Source organism: Phacochoerus africanus, chromosome 10 (genome assembly GCF_016906955.1).
Source record: "Phacochoerus africanus isolate WHEZ1 chromosome 10, ROS_Pafr_v1, whole genome shotgun sequence".
Classification (NCBI taxonomy): Eukaryota; Metazoa; Chordata; class Mammalia; order Artiodactyla; family Suidae; genus Phacochoerus; species Phacochoerus africanus.
This window is the reverse complement of record NC_062553.1, coordinates 54,974,110-54,987,931: the sequence shown is the minus strand read 5'-3', so window position 1 is coordinate 54,987,931 and position 13,822 is coordinate 54,974,110. Positions and strand designations below refer to the sequence as shown.

Below are 13,822 nucleotides of genomic sequence, written 5' to 3'. Positions count from 1 at the left end.
AGCTTTTGAGTGATTTTCATTGATCAATTTTCTATAATGAACAAGCATTGCTTCTGTGGCCAGAAAAATCATTTTAAGATACCTTTACAAAAAAGATAATTCAGAGTTTTAATTACTTTGAATAATACCAAGTTATATATTCACTTATAGATACACTGGATTTTACATATACATTTTAATTTAACTTTACCTTCCAAAAGCTGTGAGCTAACATTGACAAAATCAATTTTCTTCCGGAGATAGCGCTGATTCAATTTCCAAATGCATGAAATAAATGCATTCTTCTCAGCAGTGCTGCTAGCAACCCATTTATATATTTTTTCAAAATGTAAATCAAATTCAGGATTTTCCTGAAATAAAAATATACAAAAGATATTATTTTTGATCAGATCTCTTTTTCATTATTGTAAAATCTGTAATTCAATAAAACGAATATAAGTTGAAGTTATTCTTGAAAAAAAAAATCACCATAAAAATCAGCTAAGTGACTTGCAGAGAATGGTGTATTCATTTTATAGCAACAACTTTGCCTCCACAAGAAGCTGGATAAAAAGCAACGGAGCGTCTTGGTAACTTCCTTCCTATGGACCTCCGGTCTGCGAGTGGAAGTACAGGATATCTATTTAATGACTGTGTCACAGCTCCCTAGCTTCTAAGATGACAATGGTCTCTAGTTTTGATGTGGATCTAATATTTCTTTTAAATTGCCTATGGGGTTTCAGAGTCATGCTTTCCCTCAATGTGCTAGTATTCATAACTTGACACTAATTCTTTGATTAAAATATATATCTTCTCATTATAACATATGAGAAAAAATACAACCTGTATCCTGATGTGGTTTCCAAGGACAAATGAGATGAAAAGCAGGGATGGTTCCAACTACTTTGGTTCTGAAAAGACGGGATGATTAGAGGTGTCTCAAAAAAAAAAAAATTACTGGGGGCCTTAAGGTCCTTTCTAATGAAAAAGGTTCAACTGACATTCGGGAACTGCACTATGCTCTCTCTACGCGTCTCTTAAATCACATTACGAAATAATTTCATGCCTTGATATTCTCTCTGGAACGTAGGACGACCTGACAAATACATAAAAAATGAAAATACATGGATGTATACTTTTCTTCACATCTGAGGAATTAAAAAATAGGCTCAAACAATCCTAAAGTTCTACAGAAGGCTAATCCTATATTCAATTACTTTAAAGTGTTACTTAGGGGGATAAAGACCATACAGGCAAGGGAGGTTACATCACACTTTTGGTGTGAAGATCTGGGGTAATTTAGGGATCTGGACTTGACCTATGGCTTGCTCGTATTACAGCAGCAGGGAAGAACTAGTTTATAGTTCAACAAGCAGAAGTGAAGTGTCAAAAGATTACAAACCTTCAGTTTCAGTGAAAAGGTACCTGCATTAGTACTTATAAAGAAATCTAAGAGTCTTGGCAACTGATAGGAAGCTTGATGGGAAATGCTCTGCTCCCTGGGAACACCTCCCATAAGGCCCTAAAAGAGGCTGAGCGTTCCAGCGGCAAAGCACACACAAATCAACGTGTGATGCCAAATGGCTAATGTTAGGCTACATATAAAAATTTCATGTTTTATATCCATATATAGTGTACACACACCAAGGTGCCTGCATAAAATGAAAAAAGAAATCCATTAAGCAAGTCAGCAATGAGGTGTCAGCTGAGAAAAGCATTCAAATAAGCATTCAGCAATGGTAGTGAATTACATAAATCAATGGGGTTATGAAGTGTGAGACTACTGAAGAGAAAAAGGCTTTTTAATAAAGGTGTATTTCTAAAAAGCCCTTAAAGGATTTTTCTCTTAAACAGAAAATTTCTACTCTTGATCCTCCCCATGATAATAGACATTATTTATTAAATAACAACATGTTTTTTAAAAAATCTCATTTTAATGTTCTTTCCAAACACACACACGTACCCACACTCTAAAGCACCTGTCAGACCCTGTTTCCCACATCCTTATTTTTCTAAAACCTGGGTGCTCTTTAGGGTGAAAGCAAAAGCCCAATATGCTTAAAATACTCCATTCTCTGTGTTGGGAAGAGACCCAAACTACATAGATAAGCAAGCCTCTCCCAAAGTTGTCTTTGCTCCATTTAAAAGAAATTTTTTTAGGAGTTCCTATTGTGGCGCAGCAGGTTAAGAACCTGACAGTATCCAGGAGGAGGTGCAATCGAGCCCTGGCCTTGCTCAGTGGGTTAAGGATCTGGCATTGCTGTGAGCTGTGGTGTAGGTCACAGATATGGCTCAGACCCTGTGTTGCTGTGGATGTGATGCAGGCCAGCAGCTGTAGCTCCTGATTAAACCCCTAGCTTGGGAGCTTCCATATACTGCAGGTTCAGCCCTAAAAAGAAAAAAAAAATTTTTGTGGAGTTCTCATTGTGGGGCAATGGGCTTGGTAGCACCTCTGCAGTGCCAGGATGCAGGTTGGATCCCTGTCCTGAAACAGTGGGTTAAAAGACCCAGAATTGCCAGAGCTGCAGGAGAGGTTGCAACTGTGGCTCAGATGTGATCCTTGACTCAGGAACTCCATATGCCACAGGGTGGCCAAAAAAGAAAAGAAAAATAAATTTCATACCTGACTCAACTGCCTGTCATTTTGTCCAGATTTTAGGTCCCCAGAGGTTTGTACTAGGGTAAGGGAAAAATCATACTTTTACTTTAATCAGACTGCTCTACAAAGGTAGTTTTCACTTCTTTGTGCCTTTTAAGTAAATGTATGAGACTTGCAGAGTTAAATCCAAGGGCACCTGTGGGATGTAGAAGTTCTCAGGCCAGGGATCGAACCTGAGCCACAAGAGTGACAACGCTGAGTCCTTAACCACTAGGCCAGCAGGGAACTCCCAAGATGACATTCTTATACCTTATTGTTTAAATTCCTAAAATAAGATGTGGAACTCACTACCTGATATTGCGGCTCATCACTCGAGCCACAATATCAGAGGGCGGCTTGGCCGCCTCCGCTGGTAGTTCTACATTAACCTGTGAGGCTTCATAGGAAGATTCATGTTGGTTGTGTTTCGTGTGATTCTGACCAGGTTTTACCACAGCAGTGGTCTTTAAAAGCTACTCACACAACACGCCACTAACATGGATTTTATACTAAGTATATCTAATCTAAACACAGAAATGTACAGAGTTGAGGTTATTTTGCTCTAGTTTATGCAGCTTGTGAAAAAACATAACCGAAGCTTAAAAAAAAAAGCACTAACAATGAAAACAAGTTTACATATGTACTTATTTTTAGTAGCCTGAGAGTGAGAAGTGGGAGAACAGACGGTTAGATGATTAATTCTAATTAATTTAGAATTAATCTAAATTCTTGGGTAGGTGGGGCCACTGGGTCACAAAACAAGTCTAGATTATTTTAGAAGACGGGCTATGAAATGAAAGACCCTTTTGGAATGCAGGTCAGGAACTAAGGAAAACATACTTTGGCAGCATCCTTGGCATCCACCACAGCCAGGTCGCGGAGGGCCCACGCAGCCTGCCTTTTGTAGAAATCTCCTTTATCAGACTTCTTGACTTTGACCACCTTCACCTGCACGGGGCGCTCAGTTGTCACTGTCGAATGAAGCACACACTTTCATTAGAAACATTATGCATCTACACATTTTTCATTCATTCATTGCAGATATTAGCTGTCAGCTGCCTATACATGATATAAAGCAGGAACCAGATTTCAGAATAAATGCTATGACTGGGGCATACATATAATACTAATGGAAGAATCTGTATCAGACCAGAGGATCAGAGGCAGATTCCTGAAGAATTAAAACTCAAACAATAAGAAAAAAAATTCTGATTAAAAAAGGGGCCAAAGACCATGATGGACACCCAACCAAAGATGTACAGACCACAAATAAGCATATGAAAAGATGTTCCACATCATATGTCATCAGAAATGCAAAGGAGATACCACTGCACACCTATGAGAAGGGCCAGATGCAGGGCAATGACAAGCCCTCACGCTGTGGGTGTGGAGCAAGAGGAGCTGTTATTCACTGAAGGTGGGAGTGAGAAGGGTCCAACCCCTGAAGAGGGCAGTTTCCTAATAATACCAAACATATTCTGATCACACAATCTAGCAATTGCATTCCCTGGTATTTACCCAAAGGAGTCAAAAAATGTACATCCACACAAAAACCTGCACACGGATGTTTACAGCTGCTCTATGCATAATCACCAAAACCTGGAAGCAACCAAGATGTCCTTTAGTGGCGAAGTGACCAATATACTGTGGGATGTCCAGACAATGGAATGTCAGTCAGAGCTCAAGATGAGGTATCTCCATGAAAACGCACGGAGCAAAGTTAAATGCAGAGTACTACGTGAAAGGAACCAATTTGAGGGGGCTACGTGCTATTCGATTCTAACTACTACATAACCTCCTGGAAAAGGCAAAACTATGGACACAATAACAAGATCAGAGGTCAGCCAGGGGTTGGGGGAGAGATGACGAGGCAGAGCACAGAGGATGCTTAGGGCAGTGTGACATTATAAGGATATGTCATCAGCCATTTGTCCAAGCCCATGAAATGTACAGCATCAGGAGGGAACCCTGAGGGAAACTATGGACTTGGGATGATTATGGCTGGTTAATGCAGGTTCATTCTTGGTAACAAATGCACCACTGTGCTAAGTGGTATCAAAGAGGGGGGCCAGGCACATGCGGGGAAAGGGCATGTGGGAAATCTCTGTGCCTCTCTCTCAATTTTCTTGAAAACCTAACACTGCTCTGAAAAATAAAAAGTCTTAAAAATTCATTAATGCTAATAGGAGTTGTTATTCACGAAAGTATCAAAAATCTAGGAATAAATAAATACCTAGGAGTAAATACAACATGTGTGCAAAGACTTTAAAATCATAAAACCTGGAGTTCACATTGTGGCTCAGTGGGTTAAGAACCCGACTAGTACTTATAAGGATGTGGGTTTGATCCCAGGCCTCACTCAGTGGGTTAAGAATCCGACTAGTATTCATGAGGATGTGGGTTCAATCCTTGGCCTTGCTCGTTGGGTTAAGGATATGGCATTGCCACAAGCTATGGCGAAGCTTGCATATGCGGCTCAGATCTGGTGTTGCTATGGCACAGGCCTCGGCTGCAACTCTGATCCTACCCCTGGCCTGGGAACTTCCATATGCCATAGGTGTGGCCATAAAAAATTTTTTTTAAATAAATAAATAAAATTAAAAAACTTATTGAAAATATTTAAAACTATTAACCTTACAGAAAGGCATTAAAGACCAAGATAAATGAAAAACCATATCATATACACAAACAAGAAGACTTAATATCCTAAAAACGCAAGTTCTCTCCAAAGTAAACTACAGATTCAAAAAAATCTGAATCAAAATCCCAACAAAATTTGGAACTTGACAAGTTGATTCTAAAATTTAGGAGAAAGAACAATATAACCACAAGACAGCATAAAAATCAGATCTAAAAAAGGATCCAGGAGTTTCTGCTGTGGGTCAGCAGGTTAAGAACCTGACTAGTATCCATGAGGATGAGGGTTTGATCCCTGAGCCTTGCTCAATGAGTTAAGGATTTGGCATTGCTGTGAGCTGCAGTGCAGGTTGCAAATGTGGCTCGGATCTGGCGTTGCTGTGGCTATGGTGTAGGCCAGCACTGCAGCTCTGATTCAACCCCAACCCTGGGAACTTCCATAGGCCATAGGCCACAGGCCACAGGTGCAGCCATAAAAAGAGAAGGGGGAAAAAAAAAAAAAAAAAAGGACCCGGAAACAAATTCACACTCATCAGTACAAACATGAACACAGGTATATCAAAGGCTATAAATATGAAAGGTAAAGTCATAAAACTTGGAGAAGCTATCACCAGATAAACTAGGGTAGGGAAAGTTATCTTAAGTAAGACACAAAAACAGGAAGCTGTAATTGATCTGACTAATTAATTTGCTTTCATTAAAATTAAAAATTTAGTTAAAAGGCATCATAAGGAGTTTCTGCCTGCCGTGATGCAGAGGGTTAAGAATTCCACAGCAGGAGGTCCTGCTGTGGTGCAATGGGATTGGTGCCATCTTGGGAATGCTGGGATGTTGGTTCAATCCCAGGCCCAGCACAATGGGTTCAGGATCTGGTGTTGCCATGGCTGTAGTTTAGTTCTCTGATCTGATCCCTGGTTTGGGAGCTCCATAGACTAAAAAACAAACAAACCAAAAACAAGAACAAAAAAAGAATCCAACAGCAGTGGTTTGGGTTGCTGTGGAGGTGCAAGTTCGGTCCCGGCCCAGTGCAGTGGGTTAAAAATGCGACACCGCTACGGCTGCTGCACAGGTCGTAGCTGTGGTTTGTATTCAAACCCTGGCCCCGGAACTTCTATATGCCATGGGTGTGGCCATAAAATTAAAAAAAATAAAGGCATCATAAAAACTGAAAACACAAGCCACAAACTAGGATGCATATAACAGATAAATTAGTATACAGATTATACATAGAACTTAAATGAGTAAAAGGACAACCAGCACAATAGAAAAATGAACAAAAGGCTTAATGGGCAATTTTCTTAGGCAAGAAAACTAAATGGCTAGTAAATTCATAAAAAGTCTCAATCTCATTACTATCCAGGGAAATGAAATTTAAAGCCTTAAGATTCTATTTCACAACCACCAGACTGGAAACAATGAACAGTCTATCAAAACCAAGTGTCAAAACCAAGTTTAGATTAGGATGTGGAGACCCTGAAACACACACTCCTGTGGGAGTGAAAACCAGTACACCTGCTTTAAAAAATGATTTGGTATTAGTGTTTAACACTCACACGCCTACTCCCAGCAATTTCATATTTAGGTGTCTATCTTAGAAAATTCTTGCCTTGTACGCTGGTAGACAAGGACCAGTGTTCACAGAAGTGCTGCCTGAACAGCAACACCTGGAAAGAAACCTGTTCATCACCAGCAGGATGGGTGAGTAAAGTGGTACTCTCAGAGCAGAGCAATAGACAGCAGTGAAAATAAAGAATGATGGCTACGGGAAAAAAATAGAGACAAAACTCAGAAACATGAACATACTGTTTAGTGGAACATGTCACACATGGATACATGCACTATGATTCAATTTATGTAAAGTTCAAAGACATGCACATCTAATAATATATTATTCAAGATTACAAACATAGATGGTAAAATGATAAAGAGTAAATCAAAATTGAGGATACCAGTTACTTTTTTTTTGGCCCACAGCATGCAGAGGTTCCTGGGCCAGGGATCGAACCTGAGACACTGCAGTGACAATGCTGGATGCTCAACTACTAAGTCACCAGGGAGCTACCTGGATACTACTGACTTCTTAATGGGGGCAGGGGATGGGATCAGGGCAGGGTACACAGGACACTTCAAAGGTATTCGTGATATTCCTCTTCTGGGGGGTTGGTACACAAGTGTTCACACCTTATATACATGTCATAGAAATGCCCAAGATTTAATTAAAGACAGTTGAAAAAAATGAATTTGTTGGCCCAACAGTTTTTTCAATTACAGAGACAATGAGAATATTTTAAACAACGAGGAAAAAGTCTCACCTAGGGAATAAAGAATAAAGGAATGCTAAATGAGAACTTTTCCTTACTGAATACCCACCTGTGGCACACAAAAAACAGTTTTTTTTCTTTTTTCCTGCCTTGCAGACATTGACAATACTCAGCAGGCGTTCATCATTTGGTGTAAAAATGTCTCTCTGTAATGCATGCTTGATTGCCGTCATCTTTACCCAGCTGAAAAAATTCAAAGAGTGTAGATATTGAACTCATTCTCAAAATCATTCCATAATCGAAAATAACCTTATTTGTGGCTAATAAGATAGGACAAATGATTGAATACATGGGTACAGCTGCATCATAAAAATAAAAAGCTGGGGAGTTCCTGTCGTGGAGCAATGGAAACGAATCTGACTAGCATCCATGAGGATACGGGTTTGATTCCTGGCCTAGCTCAGTGGGTCAGTGACTGGACGTTGCTGTGACCTGTGGTGTAGGTCGCAGACACAGCTCAGATCCTCCGTTGCTGTGGCTGTGGGGTAAGCCAGCAGCTGTAGCTCCAATTCAACCCCTAGCCTAGGACTTCCATATGCCGTGGGTGTGGCCCTAAAGAGCAAAAAAAAAAAAAAAGGTGTATGATTGGAAAAGAAAGTAGAGAACTAGTGTTATTAAACTCTAAAATCTGGAAGTGCTCACCAAATACTATATTTTTTAAAAATTTGAGAAAAAATTTAAAACCCATGCCCAATCTTTAAATACAACTTTCCTACATAAAAGAACTCTCACAACTCAACGATAAAAAGACAAATAACCCAATTAAAAACTGAGCAAAGGATTTGCATAGACCTTTCTCCAAGGATGATATACAAATGGCCAATAAGGAGTTCTGGTCATGGCGCAGCAGAAATGAATCCAACCAGGAACCATGAGGTTGCGGGTTCAATCCCTGGCCTCGCTCAGCGGGTTAAGGACCTGGCGCTGCTGTGAGCTGTGGTGTAGGAAGCAGACATGGCTCAGATCTGGGGTTAACTGTGGCATAGGCCAGTGGCTTACCTCTGATTAGATCCCTAGCCTGGGAATCTCCATATGCCGCAGGTATGGTCCTAAAAAGATAAAAGACAAAAACAAACAAATGAATGGCCAATAAGTACATGGAAAGATGCTCAACATCATTAGCCACTAGGGGAATGCAAATCAAAACCACAAGAAGATACTACCACCACCCAGCTAGGTTGGTCAAAATGAAAAGACAAGTGTTGGTGGAGATGTGGAGAAAAAGGGACGCATGTGTGTCCATGATTGTAAATTTGTGCAGCCGCTTTTGAAAACAGCTTTGGTGGTTCCTCAAAAAGTTAACTATGGGAGTTCCCATTGTGGCTCAGTGGTTAACGAATCTGACTAGGAACCATGGGGTTGCAGGTTCGATTCCTGGCCTTGCTCAGTGGGTTAAGGATCCGGTGTTGCCGTGAGCTGTGGTGTAGGTTGCAGATAGGGTTCAGATCTGGCATTGCTGTGGTTCTGGCGTAGGCCAGCGGCTACAGCTCTGATTAGACCCCTACCTGGGAACCTCCATATGCTGCAGGAGCAGCCCTAGAAAAGGCAAAAAAGACCAAAAAAAAAAAAAAGTTAACTATGTATTTACCATATGACCCAGCAATTCCACTCCTAGGTATAAACTCAAGAGAACTGAAAACATATCCCCACACAAAAACATGTACATACACGTTCTCAGCAGTGCTATTCACAATAGCCCCAAGTGGAAACATCACAAATGTCTCGATAAACAGCAAAATGAAACGTTTCTATCCAGTGGAATATCACTTGGCCATACAAAAGGAATAAAGCACCAAAACATCCATGAATCCTGAAAACATTATACTAAGTGAAAGCAACCAGTTACAAGGACCACATATTTTATGATTCCATTTATACGAAACATCTAAATAGACAAATCCATAGATCTGCTGTTGGGGGGGGAGGGCAAAATTGGGAGGGACTGCGAACCAATGTGGGGTTTCTTTTGGTGGTCATGAAAACGTCCTTGAATTAGAAGCTGTGATTGCTGTATATTCCTGTGAATATACTGAAAACCACTGAATTATACACTTGACAAGGGTGAATTTTATGACGTGTTAATTATATAGCAAGAGAGCTATTATTAGAAAACTATTTTCTAATAATTCAACATCTTTTTTACAATATCAACTGAAGTTTAGTATTTTAAAAAAATCTCTTTTCAATTTTATTTTACTTTTTTGATTTTTAGGTCTGCACCTGAGGCATACGGAGGTTCCCAGGCTAGGGGCTGAATCAGAGCTGCAGCTGCCGCCCTCCACCACAGCCACAGCAATGCCAGATCCGAGCCACATCTTGGACCTACACCACAGCTCATGGCAACACCAGTTCCTTAACACTCTGAGTAAGGCCAGGGACTGATCCCACAACCTCACGGCTACTAGTTGGATTCATTTCCATTGTGCCACAAAGGGAACGCCTCAATTTCATTTTTTGAATATGCTGTATATATATTACTATTTCCAATGCAAATGTATAGTATTTTATACATGTGAGCTTGCTTAGGAAATTAATAACTTCTATTTCTAACACTGTTTCTATGGGCAAATGAAATTATGAGGTTTTTATTTTTTGGCCATGCCCAAGGCATGTGGAAGTTCCTGGGACAGGGATCAAACCCAAGCTACAGCAGTGACCCAAGTGGCTGCAATGACAATGTTGGATCCTTAACCTATGGAGCCACCAGGGAGCTCCATGAGTCTTAAATAGACTTAGAACAAATTTTTATAACGCAACAACACTTTTGAAAACTAAGTATCTCCTACTTTTTATTCCATCTGTAAAACTATCTCTGCTTCACCTCAAACCATTGCTTTTCTCCCCGAAGTCCCATCTTCCCATTTCCATCCCTCTTTCACCTCATCCTGGCCTCTAGTCTTTCGGCCTTCCCCTCCCACATGTTCTCCTAGTCCATCTGGCCTTCCCCAGCTTGACTTTTTTTTCCAACCTGGCTTGGAGGTAGTGTTCCTTTCCCTACACCGACATCATCCCCTTCAAGGATCTTGCTCCATTTGCAGACCAGTTCACTCTGTTCATCAATCTCCCAAAACTGTCTTTTGGCTCCACTCTCTAGGGCTACCATTTGCCACTTAAGAAGGCCTCATATTCATGTTCACTGAGTTCGTTACAAATATTGAAATCCAATCAAAGCTAAACTTTCAATGCTGTTCAGCAATTCCTTAACACTTCCTTTGAAGATTCATTTGATTTTCTATCTCCAGGCTCTTCCTGCAATTCTTTTAGACCCTGGGAAATTCCAATTCATCCTTAAGATACCACTAAAATGTCACCTCTTCCATGAAGTAGTCACACACTCAAAAAGGATAAATCCTGGAGTTCCTGTCGTGGCGCAGTGGTTAACGAATCCGACTAGGAACCATGAGGTTGCGGGTTTGGTCCCTGCCCTTGCTCAGTGGGTTAATGATCCGGCGTTGCCGTGAGCTGTGGTGTAGGTTACAGACGCGGCTCGGATCCCGAGTTGCTGTTGCTGTGGCTCTGGCGTAGGCCAGTGGCTACAGCTCCGATTAGACCCCTAGCCTGGGAAATCTCCATATGCCACGGGAGCGGCCCAAGAAATGGCAAAAAGACAAAAAAAAAAAAAAAAGGATAAATCCTTTTCTACTTCTCTAACACTTCCCCTCCAGTCTGCTAACACAGAGAACTTAAAAACCATACAGTCTAGCCAGTTGTATTGTCTCCCCCATTAAAAAAGTGTTTCCTTGGAGGCAAGGATCATGTCTCATTCATCTTGGTACTACTAGAACTTGGGAAAGACATAGCAGGCATTTAATAAACTAAGGAGTTCTCACTGCGACACAGTGGGACTGGCAGTGTTTCTGGAGTGCTGGGATGCAGGTTCGATCCCCAGCCCAGCACCGTGGGTTAAGGATCAGGCGTTGTTGCAACTTCGGCTGGGATCTGATCCTTGCCCAGGAACTCCATAGGCCATGGGATGGCCAAAAACGAATAAATAAATAAACCAAAATGATAGAACCAAATAACATGACAACTAAAGCATTCTGCTGACTTCATCTACACATAATTTGTCCTTTCTGTTCCTACTGCCAACACACCAACCCTGATTCACTTCAACTATATCTATTTAACACTACAACATTTGGTTATTTCTTTGCAAGCTTCCACATTCCCAAAACTCTCAACAAATAATACTAGAACATAGCTTTCATCACAATATGGTCTTGCTCAAAATTTTCTTATTGTTCCCAAATACAAACCTTCCACTCCAAGCCCTCTGTTCATTCTGGTCTTTAAATCTCTGCTTAGGTGCTTTTCCATGGAGTGAGCATAACCATAATTATACTTCATGGTTTTTATGAAGTTGATTCAATAAGGATCTTAATCCAAATTCATCTCTCAACTGCTAAAGCTCCTACTGCATTGCCTACACAATCAAGCACTTGCTACCTAACTGGTTCATAAACTCACAAGCTCCTGGACCTCAAGAACCCTCCTGAAAGAGAGAGGGCTTAGGGGCGGGCATAGCTCTATGTTCTTTCTTAGTAGGAACTGAAGGAGTACCTCTTCAGGTAACCTGAACTGGACAGTAAATCCATGATTACATGGATGACTCATAGGGGCTAGCATTGACCACACAGACCCTCTTTGGTCCAAAGCAAGGACTGACTGCACGGGAAGTGGTAAAACAAGAGGGACTGGGCATGGTTCATAAAGGAGTTGGGCATAATGAAAAGCGCTATGTGACCCTCATTCGTTCGGCAAATACTGGTGCCTCCTAAGTGCCAGGCACGGTGCTAGCTTACAGCGGCGAATACAACAGACATACCACGAAGACAAGAGAGCCATGCCTCCAATGGCAGCTGCATCCTAAGGGTAGAGTGATTAACTCTCCAGTCTTTACAGGGTTTTTTTTTTTTTTTTTTTGGTTAGTGGATAAATCATTAGAGGTCCGTCCAAACTTTTCCAGGTGAAAGCACCCACTCTGACAGCGTTCTGGGGAGTCAGCCACAAGACTCTGTGCTGGCTCCTGCTTCCCTAAATCCGGCTGGATCGTTAGTGTGTGATAAACGCCTGGCAGCAAGAGGGCCTTGTCAGCGGGTATGGGTTGGGCCCTGGAGGCTCCTGGACATTTTAGCGCGTGGATTACTGTCCTCCGAAGAGAACGCGAGGCACGGAGACGGGGAAGTGCACTTAAGAGACTAAGAAGAAAGCGGGGATTTGAACCCAAAAGGGGAACGCACTGCCGCGCCCCCTCTCCGGACCCACAGTGGGGAGCGGACGGTCAGCGCTGTCTCGCACTGAAATGTGGAGCCCACGGGCGGGACCGGAGAGGGCCGTGAGCACTGCCCTCCCAACCCCAGGGACAGCGAGGTTGCGGGTGCGCGGCCGGACCCTGCGCCTCGCCCAGGACGGTTAGAGAAGAGGGTCTGGCGGGAGGGACGGCAGCGGTACCCAACCGGGGCGCCGGGCCGGCAGCAGGACCCAGGACCCGCCGCACCCCTCGGCGTCCTCCGGTTCGCCCGTCTGCCGCCGGCACTGCTGGACTCCGCCGCCGAAGGCTTACCGCAAGGCCGGACGAGCCCGGCGATGCCCAGGCAGGTCCTCCAAGACCAGGACAAGACTGGGCCCCGGCGGACCCGCTACTCGGACGCGCCCCTCAGACGAGCGGCCAGCGGAAGGAGGCCTTCTGTCCCCACTTCCCGTTTCCGGGCACCTGACGCGCCTCCACGCCGGAAGTGGGCAGGAAGAGAAGAAAGGAGACGCGGCGGGGGCCCGGGGAGGGAGTGGGGCCATTCTCGCCGGAGGGGCGCGTCCAGGGCCGGCGGGGGCGGAGCCTCATCGCCTGGCCGCTGACTCAGGACCTGGGAGCTTGGTGCTACCTGTTACTTTTTCTTGAACAGTTACTGATTCAGCTCTGCTCTTGATTTAAGAAGAGATCCGATTAAATGTGTCCGGTTTTGTACATGTAAAGTTCTGTTAACTCTAGATACTTGCTATTCGTAGCATGGAGTTTAAGTTAAATCAGAATTGGTGCGGTTGATTAAAAACGTGGTCCGTGGACCAGCTGCTTGGGTATCAACTGGGCTTCTTTAGAAAATGCAGCCTCCCCAGCCTACTTCAGATCTGCTAAATGGGAATCTGCCTCTTAACAAGGTGACGCCTGTGTACATTTAAGTTTGAGAAGCCCAGATTGCCAATGTTGCTTGTTTCAAGGCAAGTGACTTATTCCATATTCTTGGCACTTATA

General features: G+C 42.7%; 1 protein-coding gene across 6 annotated transcripts in view; it reads right to left on the bottom strand.

The window, feature by feature from the left end:
* The window catches only part of EXOC1 (exocyst complex component 1), a 55,294-nt gene extending 41,998 nt beyond the window's left edge, over positions 1–13,296 (bottom strand). For 5 of the 6 annotated variants that reach the window (XM_047798055.1, XM_047798054.1, XM_047798056.1 and 2 more), the window contains exons 1-4: positions 13,139–13,295; positions 7,625–7,758; positions 3,458–3,588; positions 191–350 (exon numbers count right to left, since the gene is read on the bottom strand). In XM_047798055.1, the coding sequence (XP_047654011.1) occupies positions 191–350; positions 3,458–3,588; positions 7,625–7,748 (415 nt within the window). In that variant the 5' untranslated portion in view covers positions 7,749–7,758; positions 13,139–13,295. Of the gene's footprint in view, positions 1–190; positions 351–3,457; positions 3,589–7,624; positions 7,759–13,138 lie in introns of all 6 variants that reach the window. The other variant, XM_047798059.1, reaches the window with a different exon arrangement.
* Between the last annotated feature and the right edge of the window lie 526 nt (positions 13,297–13,822).